The sequence below is a fragment of the Neolamprologus multifasciatus genome, chromosome 19 (genome assembly GCF_963576455.1).
Source record: "Neolamprologus multifasciatus chromosome 19, fNeoMul1.2, whole genome shotgun sequence".
Lineage (NCBI taxonomy): Eukaryota > Metazoa > Chordata > Actinopteri > Cichliformes > Cichlidae > Neolamprologus > Neolamprologus multifasciatus.
Genome location: NC_140457.1, coordinates 24,830,563 through 24,847,615, shown reverse-complemented (window position 1 = coordinate 24,847,615; position 17,053 = coordinate 24,830,563). Strand labels below are relative to the sequence as shown.

The window sequence follows — 17,053 nt, the reverse complement described above, 5'->3', positions numbered from 1 at the left end:
TGTGCAAGTTCCCCCACTTAAAATGATGACAGAGGTCAGTAATTTGCACCAGAGGTACACTTCAACTGTGAGAGACAGAATGTGAAAAAAAAATCCATGAATTCAATTGGTAGGATTTGTAAAGAATTTATTCGTAAATCAGGGTGGAAAATAAGTATTTGGTCACCTCAAACAAGGAAAATCCCTGGCTCTCACAGACCTGTAACGTCTTCTGTAAGAAGCTTTTCTGTCCCCCACTCGTTACCTGTATGAATGGCACCTGTTTGACCTCATCATCTGTATAAAAGACACCTGTCCACAGCCTCAACCAGTCAGACTCCAAACTCCGCCATGGCCAAGACCAAAGAGCTTTCGAAGGACACCAGGAAAAGAATTGTAGACCTGCACCAGACTGGGAAGAGTGAATCTACAATAGGCAAGCAGCTTGGTGTGAAAAAATCAACTGTGGGAGCAATCATCAGAAAATGGAAGACATACAAGACCACTGATAATCTCCCTCGATCTGGGGCTCCACGCAAGATCTCATCCCGTGGGGTCAAAATGATCATGAGAACGGTGAGCAAAGATCCCAGAACCACACGGGGGGACCTGGTGAATGACCTGCAGAGAGCTGGGACCAAAGTAACAAAGGTCACCATCAGTAACACACTACAACGGCAGGGAATCAAATCCCGCAGTGCCAGACGTGTTCTGCTGCTGAAGCCAGTGCATGTCCAGGCCCGTCTGAAGTTTGCCAGAGAGCACATGGATGATACAGCAGAGGATTGGGAGAATGTCATGTGGTCAGATGAAACCAAAGTAGAACTTTTTGGTATAAACTCAACTCGTCGTGTTTGGAGGAAGAAGAATACTGAGTTGCATCCCAAGAACACCATACCTACTGTGAAGCATGGGGGTGGAAACATCATGCTATGGTGCTGTTTTTCTGCCAAGGGGACAGGACGACTGATCCGTGTTAAGGACAGAATGAATGGGGCCAAGTATCGTGAGATTTTGAGCCAAAACCTCCTTCCATCAGTGAGAACTTTGAAGATGAAACGAGGCTGGGTCTTCCAACATGACAATGATCCAAAACACACCGCCCGGGCAACAAAGGAGTGGCTCCGTAAGAAGCATTTGAAAGTCCTGGAGTGGCCTAGCCAGTCTCCAGACCTCAACCCCATAGAAAATCTGTGGCGGGAGTTGAAAGTCCGTGTTGCTCGGCGACAGCCCCAAAACATCACTGCTCTTGAGAAGATCTGCATGGAGGAATGGGCCAAAATACCAGCTACTGTGTGTGCAAACCTGGTAAAGACCTATAGTAAACGTTTGACCTCTGTTATTGCCAACAAAGGTTATGTTACAAAGTATTGAGTTGTATTTTTGTTATTGACCAAATACTTATTTTCCACCCTGATTTACGAATAAATTCTTTACAAATCCTACCATGTGAATTCATGGATTTTTTTTTCACATTCTGTCTCTCACAGTTGAAGTGTACCCCTGGTGCAAATTACTGACCTCTGTCATCATTTTAAGTGGGGGAACTTGCACAATCGGTGGCTGACTAAATACTTTTTTGCCCCACTGTATATATATATATATATATATATATATAAGTAAGTAAGTAAGTAAACTTTATTTGTTAAGCGCTTTTCACAGACAGACAATCACAAAGCGCTGTACACAAATATTAAAATAAACAGTAAAATCAATAAACATTATATACAATGTAAAAGATCAAATGTAAATAATGTAAAAATATAAAATATGTAGATCAACAAAAGGCTTGTTTGAACAGAAGAGTTTTTAACTGTTTTTTGAAAGAATCCACAGAGTCAAGCAAACGTAATTGTAGTGGTAAACTGTTCCACAGCCTTGGTGCAACAGACTGAAAGGCTCTGTCCCCTTTTGTCTTCAGTCGTGTACGGGGAACAACTAAGAGACTCTGAGTCTGTGAGCGGAGATGACGAGCAGCAGTGTATTTTATAAGAAGCTTGGATAAGTAATCTGGAGTCTGGCCATTTAGTGCTCTGTATGTTAAAACAAGAATTTTAAAGTGAATTCTAAACTCTATCGGGAGCCAATGTAAAGAATATAAGATGGGAGTAATGTGAACACGCTTGGTAGAGCGAGTCAGTAGTCTGGCTGCTGCGTTTTGTATAGATTGGAGGCGAGAAAGAGATGATTTATCCAAGCTAGTAAACAGGGAATTACAGTAGTCTAAGCGTGATGACACAAAAGCATGAATGAGTTTTTCCAATTCAGCTGAGGAAACCATGTGTCGCAGTTTAGATATGTTTCTTAGATGATAGACACAGGAACGAGACAAAGATTTTACATGAGAGTCAAGGCCCAGAGAAGAGTCAAATATTACACCGAGATTTCGAATATTTGACTTGACAGATGGACAGAAAGAGGCAAGAACCTGACTGATTTTAGAATGTAGCTCAGGAGGAGCTATGATCATGGTCTCGGTCTTGTTAGTATTTAGAACAAGGTAGTTGCTTGAAAGCCAATCAAAAACCTGGGTTAAGCACTGGACTAGGGTGGACAGCCTATCCAGCTGATGAGGCTTAAAGGACACATGGAGCTGAATGTCATCAGCATAAAAATGATAAGACAAGTCGCTAAAAGATTGAATGATACCAGCTAAAGGAAGCATATAAAAAGAAAATAGTAATGGACCTAAAACTGAGCCCTGTGGGACACCACAGGTCAGGGCAGCAGTGTTAGAGGAGAACCTGTCAGTCCTAACAGAAAAGGTCCTGTCTGATAAATATGAAGAAAACCAGTCCAGGGCAGAGCCAGATACACCAGCCAAAACCTTGAGCCTGTTAAGTAGGATTTTGTGGTCGATGGTGTCAAAGGCAGCGCTGAGATCAAGCAAAATGATCACAGAACAGTTCCCTGCGTCAGATGCCATTAATAGATCATTATAGACTCTTAAGAGAGCGGTCTCTGTAGAGTGCTGCTTTTGAAAGCCAGACTGAAAAGGGTCAAGAATGTGTAATTTACATAATACAGGCCTGAACTGATTTTCAACAATTTTTTCAAGTACTTTACTTACAAATGGCAATTTTGAAATAGATCGGTAATTACTAGCAGAGCTAGGATCAAGATTCTGTTTTTTTAACAGAGGAGTTACCTCAGCATGTTTAAAATAAGATGGAACACAGCCTTGCCTCAGTGAACTGTTGATGATGGATAGTAATGTAGGACCAATGCTGGTGATAGACCCAGACAGGAGAGAGGGAGGTAATATATCTAAGGAGCATGATGAGGATTTCATTTTACCTAAAACTATAATTAAGTCATTTAGTGTGATTGGAGAAAAGGAGGTAAATGATCCAAGACAGCAAGGGGTATCTTCATAAGGGGAGGCATTTGAGGAAATTTTGGATTTCAAGTCCATCACCTTATTTACAAAGTAATTAAGGAAAGTATTACAATCTTCATCAGAAAGCAACAGAGCATGCTGGGTTGGAGGAGAAACAATACTGTTGATGGTATCAAAAAGAATTCTTGAATTATTTTTGTGATGATTTATAAGATTATTGAAGTAAGAGGATCTGGCCTCTTTGACTGATTCATTATATAGGTAAAGTAGTTCTTTGAAGTGATCACGATGGACAGTCAGACCGGCTATATATATATATATATATATATATATATATATATATATATAGCTCATGCATCTAAAATAAAATACTAGAAATATATTATTTCTATTTGCTGATTTTGCTCACATAGGTTGTAGTCAAAATAAGAGGTGATTTGGAAGATACTTGGCTAGAAACTTGCTGTAAAATAACATAAACAAAATGTATATTTGTGACAGAGGAGGCCACCGTGCATGGTTGTAGATCTGTTCAATGATTTCCGTGATGGCTCCAAACTGCTGGACCTGCTGGAGGTGATGAGTGGCTTGCACATCGTAAGTCCAGTTTTACCTTAATGTTTAATGCTTTCCAACCAACAGCTAAGAACTTTTGTGATCTGAGTGATTCACCTTTTTGTGGTTTTCAGAGTCGGGAGAGAGGCAGGGGAATGTTTCAGCACAGGAGCAACATCGAGAAGGCTCTCTCCTTTCTTAAGAAGAAATCGGTAAACAAACTTTTAAAGGGGCTAAATATTAGCACCAACTTTATTCGGAAAACTGTATTGTTGGTATTGAACAAAAGTAAATTAAAGATTTTTTTCCCATCAGACTTTCATGTTTAGATTTTGATTCTAATATCTTTGAAAAACTCTAAACTGTTTTCCTTCTCCCCAGATAAAGCTAGTTAACATACACATTCCTGACATTATTGATGGAAAACCATCCATCATCCTGGGCCTTATATGGACTATCATTCTTCAGTATCATGTAAGATTGTTTTTCTTCCCCTTTTTTGTTGTTGTCCATTTTGTTGTGCATTGCTTATTACTTTGGTTTTGATGATTTTTATTCCAGTTTTTTTTCCTTTTTAAAAAATTGCACATAGAGATGGTCGTCAGACTTCTGTTCAGATGTTTTCTCTTTTATCTTGTGCTTTACCTTTAATGCTCACGAGAGTTTTTATTTCCTCATGCTAAATGCCAAATGTAAATCTATCGTGTAAAACTCAAACTGGCGTTTGGTTATTTTAGATCGAAGAGCTGGCAAGCTCTCTCACCTTTGACTCCCGTCAGTCCTCTATGGAGTCTTTGGCCAGTCTTGACACCTTCTCAAGCCACTCGACTAGCAGCAGTCCAGTTCCTCCCAGAGGCTCACCACTACATCATCGTTTTAGAGTCTCTGCCAAGAAAGCACTGTTGCTGTGGGTCCGGGAGCAGTGCCACAAGTAAGCACTTGATCAAGAGAATGGTAATATTTGGCAAACAGGCGTCTTAATGTATTTTGCAGCGTTTTTAGAATAGAATACCCCTTTATTGTCACCGTACATGTGTAGTGAAATTATGGGTTACACTGATATAATTCAATTTGAATCAGTTTTATTTATACAACGCTAAATCACAACAAGAGTTGCCTCAAGGCGCTTTATATTGTAAGGTAGACCCTACAATAATAGACAGAGAGAAAAACCTAACAATCATATGACCCCCTAAGAGCAAGCACTTTGGTGACAGTGGGAAGGAAAAACTCCCTTTTAACAGGAAGAAACCTCCAGCAGAACCAGGCTCAGAGAGGGGCGGGGCCATCTGCCACGACCGGTTGGGGTGAGAGAAGGAAGACAGGACAAATATGTCTGTGAAGGTTCTCAGTAATCTAGCTCATCGTAGTCAAAGGAGCTTGCAAAGAAAAGATACTCCCACTAGGTTTATATCTGGGACTCTCCACCATTTGACCTTAGAACTGAAGAAGCTTCTCGGATGAGAGGTGAAACGTCTTCAAGCAACTTAAAGAAGTCCAGACGCTTTTCTTTGCAAGCTCCTATGAAGACAGGACAAAGACATGCCGTGGAATTGAGCCAGAGATTAATAAGAGGTATGATTCAGTGCAGAAAGGTCTACTAACACAATAGAGTCACATATATTGGTAGATCATAGCCCCTTGTCATCTGTGAGCCAAGTGTATGATGTGTGAGTGATGTATTCTCATTTGGGAATTATTACTCATTTCCAGGTCTGGGCTGACGACCAAATCCAGATCAGGACTTTACTATGTGAAGAGTGGGACATTGATTCTTTGTTACATATCCAGTCTCTATATTTATTTATAAATGCTCAAAATATTACAGAATCCTGGTGCTTTTGCCTTGAAAGAGCGATGGCTGTGTAACAGCATAAAGACTGCATGAAAAAACTGAACACATTTACTGTATATGTATATTTTATACATTAAAGTCCTCCTTGACCCAGTACTGTGGGTTCCATACACGAAGACTAAGACAGAAGGAGTCACATAGGACTGGAGATGATGAATAATATCAATGTAAATACATTTTCACACATTTTTATTGTAAATAGGTCGTAAATATGTATTTTTTTTTTAAACACATTTCTTGTATAAAAATGTATTTTCTGATCTTTGGTTGCAGTTTATCTTTTAATCTGTTTCTTGTTTGACAAAGATTTGATCTTTTGTTACTTTGCTGAACTTGAACTGCTGAACTTGAACTCGTGCCAGTCTGTACTTTATGACATGGAAGTATTATGAAGTGCATTTATTACAATAGTAATAAAATAATTTCTTTCCTTCAGAGCTGGCTGCTCAGTAAACGTAAAAGACTTCAAGGCTAGCTGGAGGAGTGGAGTGGTTTTCCTGGCTATCCTGTATGCTCTGCGGCCTGACCTGGTGGACCTATCCAAGGCCAGAACGAGAAGCAACAAACAGAACCTGGAGGAAGCCTTCCGTATTGCAGAGAAAGAGCTGAGGATCCCCCGACTGCTGGAGCCTGATGGTGAGGGGCAGAACTCGATTAGTTCAAAATGCACTTTATGACAACAGATACGAGATGGCAACAAGAGTGCTACTTATAGAACACACTTATACAAGCACATTCTCCTATGCATTCAGTGCTTTGTTGTGTGTCTTTAAGCACTTTCTATCACTCGTTACTTTTCTTAAAAGTAACAAAAATACGTTACTCCCCAGAGAAAGTAATTCGTTACGCTACTTTTAACTATTTTGTTACTTTACTTTTGCCTTAGTCAGTAAATTGACCTGAAATCTGCACATAATTACCAGCAAACAGCATATAAACCTATAGGCTACCAACACAAATCCTAATGAAGACACACAAACGTTCTTTCTTTTAGTCTTTAAATATAAACAGAAAACTGACAACACAAAGCAAAGATGAATCCCAGTCCGAGGGAAACCGTACTGATTCTGCTGTAGAAACAGAAGCCTGACTGCTGATCACTGTCTTTGTCAGCTGTTGAAATTCGGGGTCCGGCCTGTTGGCTGGGGTCAGCATGTGCTCAGCTTTAACATTATTCTGGGTTTTTGACAATGAAGGTATTATTGTAAGGTCTTTACCTTACAATATAAAATGCCTTGAAATGACTGTTGTTGTGATTTGGCACTATATAAATAAAATGCTGGCTACGTATGATAGTTTTGTTCTGGCGAATCAGTTTGTAACTGATGAACCTTTTAACACAGGCGGTGACACAATCATAGCTATAATGTAATTACTGAATTCAGCACAGTTATGCACTACGCTACAACATTACTGAAAAATGTAATGGGATTACATTAAGCCATTGCATTGGGACGCATTACACCCGACAGTTGTAATAAGTTGCTAAACCAAAAAAGTTTAATTGCATTTTTACGTTACTTATAACAATACATTTTTTTATAATTATTGTGATTTTCTAAGTTTGTTAAAAACAACAACCCAGAACTCCAAGTATGGGAAAATATCCAGTACTGATTGCTCAATGATGGTTTTATCATCAGTAGTGACCAGAGATGGGCAGTAACGCGTAACGCGTTACTGTAATCCGATTACTTTTTTCAAGTAACGAGTAAAGTAAGGGATTACTATTGCAAAAACGGTAATTAGATTACCGTTACTTTCCCGTAGGAACGCTGCGTTACTGCGTTACTAAAACCGTGATTTTTTGCGAGAATGTCTCATGACAGTGACGTAAGCGAGTGCGACGTTTGTGACAACAGCTGTGTGTAGATCAACAATGGATCATATATGAGTGTGGGAGAGAGTATGAGCGTGCAGCGTTTAAAGCGTGGAAGTACTGACCTTACTTTGAGTTTGATTCCATAAAAAGTGACAAAAACATTAGTGTCCGTTGTGCGTGGGAAGAAAACTTCTTTTTACAGCGAAAAAACCCCTAAACTTCCAAACAAGCACCGAGTAGCTATGAGGTAATGGGAAACTCACAGAGAAACTCGCGGATTCTTCCACTGACCGCTGCGGCACACCTGCACAAGCGTAACCCTCCGCCTACAGCACTCCTGCTTTACAGGTGAAAATAGAGCAACAGGACCGCTAGTCTTTCACTTTATTTATTTTCTGCTGTGTTTTACTTGCATCTATTTGAAAGAGTGAGTGTAAACACAAAAAAATATTTTATTTTATGTGCTGGAATGTGCAGAAAATAGGTTTAAATATTAAACTAATTTCTTCCAGTCAGAGAATGTTGCATATAATAAAAATTTTGCTTGATGCATAAAGTTAAAAGATTAAAACTAATAAAACAAGTTTTAAAAAGAGACTTTTCCATTTGATTACATTTTATATGATGGGTTATGCAGAAAAAGTAGAATTGGGCTGAAAGATCTATCACTTTATCACCTATTCAGGTTGTAAATCGTGTTTTTAAAAAGTAACTAAGTAACTAAGTAACTAAGTAATTAATTACTTTTGAAAATAAGTAATCAGTAAAGTAACGGGATTACTTTTTTGGGGAAGTAATCAGTAATTAGTTACTGATTACTTTTTTCAAGTAACTTGACCAACACTAGTAGTGACACACACACTTTGGCAGTGTGTTGCACACTTTCTTAGGATTTCTTAATCAGTTTTATAGGAAAGCTATGCTTTTTCCCTTTGGGTCACTCAATTGCTTATTTCTCTGCTCCTTTTCGCCTGCTACACACACTCTTTTCATGATCAGATTTATTAAATATTTTTCTCACACAGATATCTAGCAGCAAAGATTGTGTTGCTGTTTACAGGTTTGCAACTGCATGCAGAGTGTAGCCATACCCAGTTTGCCTAAAGGCAAGATGATCTGACGGTCTGCTGACTCACTTGCTGCTTGTTTGCTTCAGCCTTACATAAAACCCTCGTTTGTTTCATCTGCTCTGCCTGTTACTTTAATAGCAGACTTTCATGTTTCTAAGACAGAAGAGTTACACCTCCATTCCTCAGCTTCCAGTATTAAACTCCACCTGCTTCAAGAACACACTCAGATGTTAGTCTAAACAAGTAGTGTTGCAATGTGGAGCTGATCATGGAGGACTCTGATGTTGATGCAGATGTGGACGTTCGGGACCCCGATGAGAAGTCCATCATGACTTATGTGGCTCAGTTCCTTCAGTACTCCAGGGACCTGCCAGTGCCAGAAGAAGAAATGCAGGTCTGTATGAGTTTATTATATTCGACACAGAGCATCAGGTTACGCTGCAGAAACATTTGCAGAAAAGTTGTTAGTGTAGTCCTTAAGTCTAAGAATCAGTTCAGGTAGAGTTTAGACTTCTCCTTTACTAATCTAGTCCTACTTTTGTGTGCCAAGTCAACATGCGGTAATGCTGATCTCAATCTAAACCAGTGGTGCAGAATACACTCTATATATATATTTTAAATATATATTTGAATTGCATTATAACTGCATTAGTTCAGCGCAAAGCAAGCCCAAACTACACCTATCTTTAAGTATAGAATGCAAATAAGTAAAAGTTTACATGTAGTGTTTATTTCAACAAAACTGGGTATTTTAAATCCCAGATATCTAAACCTAGATCTAAGTCTAAATCAGGCTTGTGTGCTCTTTTTCTTTGGCAGCTGTTCAAAATAATCGGTGCAGTTAAAGTTTTTCCTTATTTGTGGACATAATTACAGACATGTTCAAACAGTAATCTGCTCATCAGTGGCTCGTTCCCCTTGTTCAGCTTGTGTGTTTTCCATTCAAACAATTAATGTATTGTTCTGAATGGCACACTATCATGTGCTCATCTATGATACCACTCTGCCACCTTATGCCCTGCAAACGCTGCTACAGAATGTAACTCTTATATATCTGTTCATGTTTCATTCCATGCTTTATTGTAAATCAGCCAGAACACACATGGTTATAGCACAGTTATAACTGTTAAGAATAAATAAGACTTTCTGTTCTTCTTACACTGAAATCAAATATCGTGTGTGCATTCAGCTGTATGCTAAATGTATTTGATGTGTTTGAGAAGACCACTTCTCTCTTGTCTTTTCCCTTCTCTCCTCGTATTTCCTCTCCTTTCCCCTTCCCCTTTTCCTTCTTAGACACAATATTTGACTCCTTCTAAAAGTCCTTCTCCTGTCAACCTGCCTATCCACTACACCCCTGCTATTTCTGCTTCACCTCTCCGCCAGGTACACCCAATCATCACAACCAATCATCACAGCACAATGTTAATTAGCTGCACAATTCCTTTGCAGTACCCGCAAGTAACGATGGATTTTATTGCTGATGTTTATATCTAGTAACGACACGTTGGGGAGTTGTTTATTCTGAGGATGATTAACCCACTGCTGTTTAAAACTAAGCTGCTCCGAGCCAAAATTGCCTTCGAATCACATGGTGGTTAAAGGCAGGACTGATCATGCAACGCTGAACGAGTTCGCCCTGTTCTCTGGGAAAGGATCCAAAGCCACAGCAAGGGTGTTTTTCTCTTGCCTCCCATGAGAAGAATAAAGCGCTCATGGGGTGGTGCAGCAGGACTGGAATCGCCTCACGATAGATCAGATAAAATACCTGTCAGCTTTGGTTTCTGACAGGATATCACCACGTTAAAGTGTAGCTGCTGTAGACATTTGACATCTTAAGATATTTTTGTGTTTTGCTTTTTGATTCTGCTGTGGGAGTGGGAGATTGTAGGAATATGAGTGAGTTCGTTTGTTGGAATTTCACAAAAAAAGCTGAAAATGCATTAAAAATACTAAACTTTAAGAGTATATAAGTGAAACAAATCAAATTTAGCAGTACTACACTATGTTCCCTAGACAGTACATACCACAGGATCTGCATGACAGAATGGTGATCTGCTTTTACAGGAGAAGAGGTGATCAGTAAAGGTGGCGGCCTCCTTCAAAGTGACATGTTGCTATATTCTTATCAATTTTCAAAGAACAACCAAGGAGTCAAAACAAACTTATGTATGTGCGCTGCTTAAAATCAACTTAGTTAGCGCTATCATTCAGCTTTCTGTAACGTGTCTGGTGATTGGTGTTGCTTTTTACTTTACATTACACTCACATTATGCGTGCTTACATCACGTAAAACTTACTTCTGGAATCCTTTGATCATCTTCACCCACTCAATTTTTATTGTGTCTTTCCAGGTGACACCTGACCGTAAGGCACAGGAAATGACATGCTGGCTGGTTCAGGCCTATGATGAGCTGCTGGAGGGATGGGACTCCACAGAAGGAGAAAGCTACCCAGAAAGATATAATGTATGTTTCTAGCAAGAGCTCATCAGGATGTGTTGCATTTTTAAGTATCAGTGCACAAATTAGGTAAATGTCTGGCACATTCAGAGGCCCCGGTATTATTTTAACAGGCCTGTGATGTAATTACAGGCACAATAAGCACTGTCTGTTTAACACAGATCTTATTTAAAACTGAATTTGGTTAATAAAACATTTAATTCTTCCTCCCAACAACCTGATCCTGTTTTGCACAACAGTGTTAAGCTGTTGTAATTTTTTTCTCTCTCTTTAGTTCTCCCCCTGAAGGGAAGGAGTATGCTATCAGATAAACAAACGAAACAAACTGTGAACACAGGCTAGTGTTCACATTTTTCAAGAATCATTTTCAAATTTTGTGCTGATTTTCTTTTGGTGAAAATTGGGTCAGGGTCCTGATCATTCCTAAGCATTTGACTTTAACCTTCATTGTTAGCGCCCAAGAGCATAGTTGAGATTCAACTTCACTTTCAAGAAACCATATTGATCTAATATATCAGATGGAGAGAGTTATACAACACACTTTTTATTTTTTCATTACAATGCCCTACACTGTCACAGTAGCACCGTAATAGGCTGACATCATCATATTGTAATAAAATTATGAAACGTCTAAATTTTGGCACAGCCTTTAACGTTATAAACTGACTTCACGTTATAAATTTGTCACTAAAAAAGTATTTTCCTTCCCTCAGGTATTTCAGACCTTTCTGGTGTCCTTTAATGAGCAACGACGGCCCATCATGCCTTTGTTGACGGCCATGAGACGAACCCCAAAACTGAGCGATGAGCAACGGACTCTCAGAGAGGCGTGGGATGCTCTCACAGAAAAGGTTAGTTTTAGTTATTTTTTAATCAGACTAGAGAACCTTATAAATGTATAAATATGGTCTATAGTCATAATACTGTACTGTACTAATATAACACTACAGCGCCATAGCAACACAGACTCTTAAACACCCTAATCTGTTACATTACGGCTGATATGTTATATTTGTCTGTAAATGCTTGTATATTGGTACATATTTGTGTATTTGTTCACTGCAATTTAAAGACATTTACTTTACTTGTGACTTCCTTTTCTCTGTGTGTTCATCTAGCTCCGTGAGTACAAAGTTGCTTTAGATATGAGTCTTCCAGCCCCCTTGGACATAGTCGCCCGCTGGCTTTTGAGAACAGAGGAGGCTTTGGCTGAGGAAGATGGCAACCCTCAAGACCACGGCCGTGCTGCTGATGAAGCGAGGGAGAAACACGAGCTGCTCAAAGTAATCATTTCCAACTTTAAGATGTACTGGGAAACAATGTTGCTGATCTTAGCAGAAACTGGTTTCTCCGGCTCTTTGTAGACAGTGAAATGTAAATGTTTGCAAGCATATAAATATATATGTGCATGCTGTCTCTGCTCGTTGTTGCTGTAGGCTTGCCTGGAGGAGATGCCACAGCACGTGAAGACCTTCCAGTCCTTCCAGAACATAGATGAGTACGGAAACATGATGATTCCTACTGACAAGATGGATGAGCTCAAGAGGAGGTGAGGGTACTTTCTCCAGTGGCCTGTGTAATGTATGCATGCACAAACTGGATAGACTTTTGAAGAGTATATGAATGAATTTCTTAGTTTAAGCTGAAAGTCATAGAAGGACTTGTGCTGTCCTGACCTGGGACTGGATGTAATCAAGATCACTGCTTAAACTGAGAAAAGCATCTTATAAAGTGATAATTTACTTCCTGAAGTTGATGTGGTTTTATTTTTTAGTTTCTATTTAACGTTCTGTCGGCATCTTCATCAGATTTACCAGCGTCAGAGTGACTGCCAAGTATCATGGGATCAAGCTAGAGTACAGAGAGCATCGCCACACTGTTTTGGATCTGTTGGGGCAGATCAGGACCAAGCTTCGTGTCTGGAAGAGACCTTATATCTCCTCAGAGGCAGTCAGGGTGTTGCTGCAAGAGTGGCATGTGAGTAATCTTTGTTTAGTCTTTGGATTTTCAACAAAACACAATTTAATACTTGGGGTGTGTCAATGCTTCTTAGCATCTTTTTGTTCTTTCTTTGTATATATATGTATATGTTTATCTGAGCAGTACAGTAATTTCTGTTGTTGGAGTTACTAATCTTTCTTGGGGTATAATTATAAATTTGGTCAATATCTATATATCTATGTAAGGCCACATAATATGCATTTTATCTAAAGGCTAGCAGGGGGCGCCTTCTGTGTTTGCAAACAATGGAGGTTCATAGGAAAATGGTCCTTGATACATATGCTCTACAACCTCGGTAAATACTCCAGTTGTGATCTCAAGTGGTAGTTTGAAGTCATAATGAGTACTGTTACAAAATCAGTTTTACCCCGGTTCTTTTTATTCCTCGAGCATCCAGAGACGGCACCGGACTCAGTAGTCATTTTTACAAAACTTTATTCATCTTTATTCATCTTCATTTATCCTCATTTAAGCATGCATCTTCTAGAAGGGAAGACTTGCCAGGCCGGTGCCCCTCTGCAAAATCTTCACTCCTTTGTCTGTGAAACACAGTTTTGTAGGGGCGACCCTATCATAAAACCCCCCACGGTGTGCTGCAAACTCTGTGTCTGTGTCTATGTTACGAGCACGTGAATGCCTACATGTGCACGTTCCCGCGTGTCTATGTGAGTTCTCGTGAGTGACTGTGTACGCATACCTGTGTGTATGTGTGTGCACGTGAGTGAGTGTGCGTGACAGTTAAAACACTGTGGGTGTAGGTGACTCCCTAGAGGTCATAAAACCCATCTTCCTTCCAGACCACAGTTATCCAGTTACAGATATCCTCTGGGGAATTTCCACTCAACATTAACTCCCCTTTGTCTTACTTTCACAGTCTAACTGGGGAGGGTCTCCTAAACTCTACTCCTAAGTTCATGACACAATCAGGCCTTTATTACATTGAGGGCAGTGTCAGTGTCTCTACAATAATTCTAGATTCTATGTTAACCCATTTCTCAACTCTAAAGAAGGCTACACAAAATTCTACATTCTATGTTAACACATTTCTAAACTCTATATCAGCTAAACATTTCTACAGTACTATACTATATTCATAAATTATGGTAGGGTGTGTTTTATTGCAGGCCTAGCTTGTGATTCGCAAATCACTACTGAACATGGTATGTGCCCATCGGTGTCTCAAATTTGGTTTTGACATGTCAAGATAGCATCAGGGAAAATTCTCATCTCAAGGCCTGACATTGGAACTTTGGAAACCAATGGATGTGTCATGTTGGGTGTGTCCTTCTTGTATATACAGTCTGTGATATACAGTGAAGATGTCCAAAATGGGCTATTGTAAATGTTTTTTTTATCAGGGTTTTCCCTCTGGTTCTAGTGGTGAATTTTATTCAGAGTTTTTATCTAACTTCTTCACTAGTTTATCCAAAAATGTTCCTTCTACTGTGTAAAGGGCATGGATGTTAGTGTTGACTGACAGTTTTCATTTGTATTCATTTTTTTAAACTCAGGAACTCGTATACACACAAGAGCTGCCTTCCATGTTGGAAACGGCTATTCGTAAGCTGAAGCAGATTTCTGAGAAATATTCAAACAAATCTGCCCTTGGTAAGTACTGTGATACTCTGTAACAGATATTTTGTATTTCTTCATTTATATTAATGTTTTTGATTCCCCATTAGAGTAAAAGTGTATTATTTTATTTCATATTATTTCTTTGCTCCATAGCTTCAGATTATCAGCATGCCAGTCAGCAGGTGAAGCAGCTGGAGGAGGACACTGCTGTTGTTTTAGAGGACGTGACCACAGTGAAAAGCACAATGGGACGGGTTCTGTCAGCCTGGGACTCGTACAGCGACTCCCTTAGTTCCCTGCAGGCTTGGCTTGAACAGTGCTCTGCAACACACAGCCACAGACCTGAGGTATGATTAACTCATTAAAGTATTATAACTGTATTGCTCAACGATAATAAATATGTCATAAACAAGCTTGTATAACATGCTTTGTAATAGGGGATCAGTCTGTTATGACTTGGAATAACAAGTAAAAAGTCTGCAATAATAACATCTAAATAAAATAATATCTACATTATCCTTATAGATGATATATTTCATTTTATTTACAAACATTTCTATTAAGCTGACCTCCGCATCCATGGCTGAGTGGGGATCTCGTCAGGCCCACCTGAATGAGGTGGGGAACTTCCTGATTGAGTCAACAGATCCTCAGACCAGCAGGAGCCTGGCAGAGGAGCTTCGAAAAGTCAACATGCAGTGGGCTGAGTTTGTCAAGAAAAACACTTTGGTGAGTCAAAGATCAAGGAAAACCCGATTTGTGTGCTTAGATTCTAAAACACCTTTATGGCAAAGAATTTGGAAATGTTTGAAGACTAAATCACACAAGTTTTTTGTTAGAGAATTAATCAGAATATTTTCCTGACATGAATTTACTTAAAATTATTTTTTTTGATAAAGTACCCACCATATGGCACTCTAAAATCAACTTTTTATCTGTGCTTTTATTTTTTACAGAGGGTGTTTTTATCTGAGGGTATAGCTTTGTTCTTCTAAAGCGTTGGCCTAGTTCTTTTTATTTGGCATTATACGACTAGAGGCAGCAGTGATTGTAGCAGCCTAATGTCTCATGCGTTTGGAATTTAAATGTGATTGTTCTATTGAAACAATGATCCCTAGGGAGTGACTCAAAGTTTAAAAACAGTGCTCCACCTTTACCTATTGTATGCAAGTAGCTGGACTTGTAGTCTTTGAGTACAGTGCAATGTCATTCTTATATCTGGAGTTGCACGTTGAACAAGTGTTGTCCTTTTCATAAAGTTCTTGTTTACTGTATGTTAATCTACTGTGGACACAACACAGTTTGAAGTTTCCATCTCTTTTCACTTATGTTAATTTCATAATTACACAGTAGATTAACATACAGTAAACAAGAACTTTATGAAATTCTGCTGCTAATGTTTACATCATTGAATTATTAATAAATTATCTTTGTTATTTAACATGTTTATTTGTGTTTTTTCCAGGAAAACATTGGTGAGCCAATGGAAGTTACCCATGTAAACCCAGAGGAAATCAGAGCTTTGATCAGAGAGGGCACACTGATTCTCAAAGAGCCTCTGGATGTTATGGCGGGTCCTTTACGCACCTACAGGAAAAGATTACAGGTAGGACCAACGGCATCACTAGCAAGTCATTGCACTTTTTCAGCTCTAACGATTATTTTGATTTAAATGACCAAATTAAATCTTTCTAAATTATTGCTCAATTTCTGCTCTTCAGTTTATAATGAGGAAGATTAAAGACGTGGATCTGGATGCTTTGGCTTCTGTCCCAGAATGCCCAGCAGATCAGTTACAGAAACTGAAGCTTGCAGTACCAGAAGTATGAACGATTTCTCTTCTTTTAAAAGAACTATTATGATTGTGGTCATGAAGATTAAAATGATTATATCTGGGTGTTTTTTTTTAAATCAAAGTAAGTTTATCTGTCCTTTGCTATTTTTTCTTTAATTGTCACCAGGTTATGCAGACATTATCTGAGGCAGAAAAGGTTTGTGTAGAGCTGCAACACAGTGTGTCTGGGCTGGACAGTCGATTGGCTGAACTTCTACATTGGGAGACTGAAGCCAGGGAGCTCTACCACCTGCTGAGGGCCACCGATCGGCAACAAAAACAGGTCCAGACCTCACAAGCCAGGGTGAGATGAATCCCTGCATAGCAGTGTTGGCTTTTAAATCCTTTCATAAAGAAACATTTATGATTATTTGAAACTAACATTTTATTTTCCAGGTCACTATTTCCCGTGGTCTACAGCTCGAAGGTCAGGTAGTCACAGAGGAGCAAGACCTGCAGGTGATCATATCGACAAATCAGAAGAGCTCTCCCCTCCACTACCTCCATGCCTCTGCTATGCAGGATCGAGTGCGAGCTGCTGTTGCTCAGTCACAGGCCAG

At 39.3% G+C, this 17,053-nt stretch overlaps 1 protein-coding gene across 13 annotated transcripts in view; it reads left to right on the top strand.

The window, feature by feature from the left end:
- syne2b (spectrin repeat containing, nuclear envelope 2b) overlaps positions 1-17,053 on the top strand; it is a 155,585-nt gene that overhangs the window by 22,786 nt on the left and 115,746 nt on the right. For 12 of the 13 annotated variants that reach the window (XM_085144137.1, XM_085144130.1, XM_085144138.1 and 9 more), the window contains 19 exons: positions 3,821-3,916; positions 4,009-4,086; positions 4,256-4,348; positions 4,612-4,805; positions 6,166-6,365; positions 8,915-9,015; positions 9,918-10,007; positions 10,976-11,089; positions 11,797-11,934; positions 12,202-12,366; positions 12,520-12,632; positions 12,892-13,060; positions 14,596-14,692; positions 14,813-15,006; positions 15,224-15,388; positions 16,125-16,265; positions 16,381-16,482; positions 16,621-16,797; positions 16,890-17,048. In XM_085144137.1, the coding sequence (XP_085000263.1) occupies positions 3,821-3,916; positions 4,009-4,086; positions 4,256-4,348; positions 4,612-4,805; positions 6,166-6,365; positions 8,915-9,015; positions 9,918-10,007; positions 10,976-11,089; positions 11,797-11,934; positions 12,202-12,366; positions 12,520-12,632; positions 12,892-13,060; positions 14,596-14,692; positions 14,813-15,006; positions 15,224-15,388; positions 16,125-16,265; positions 16,381-16,482; positions 16,621-16,797; positions 16,890-17,048 (2,586 nt within the window). Of the gene's footprint in view, positions 1-3,820; positions 3,917-4,008; positions 4,087-4,255; positions 4,349-4,611; positions 4,806-6,165; positions 6,366-8,610; positions 9,016-9,917; positions 10,008-10,975; positions 11,090-11,796; positions 11,935-12,201; positions 12,367-12,519; positions 12,633-12,891; positions 13,061-14,595; positions 14,693-14,812; positions 15,007-15,223; positions 15,389-16,124; positions 16,266-16,380; positions 16,483-16,620; positions 16,798-16,889; positions 17,049-17,053 lie in introns of those variants that run through there. The other variant, XM_085144141.1, reaches the window with a different exon arrangement.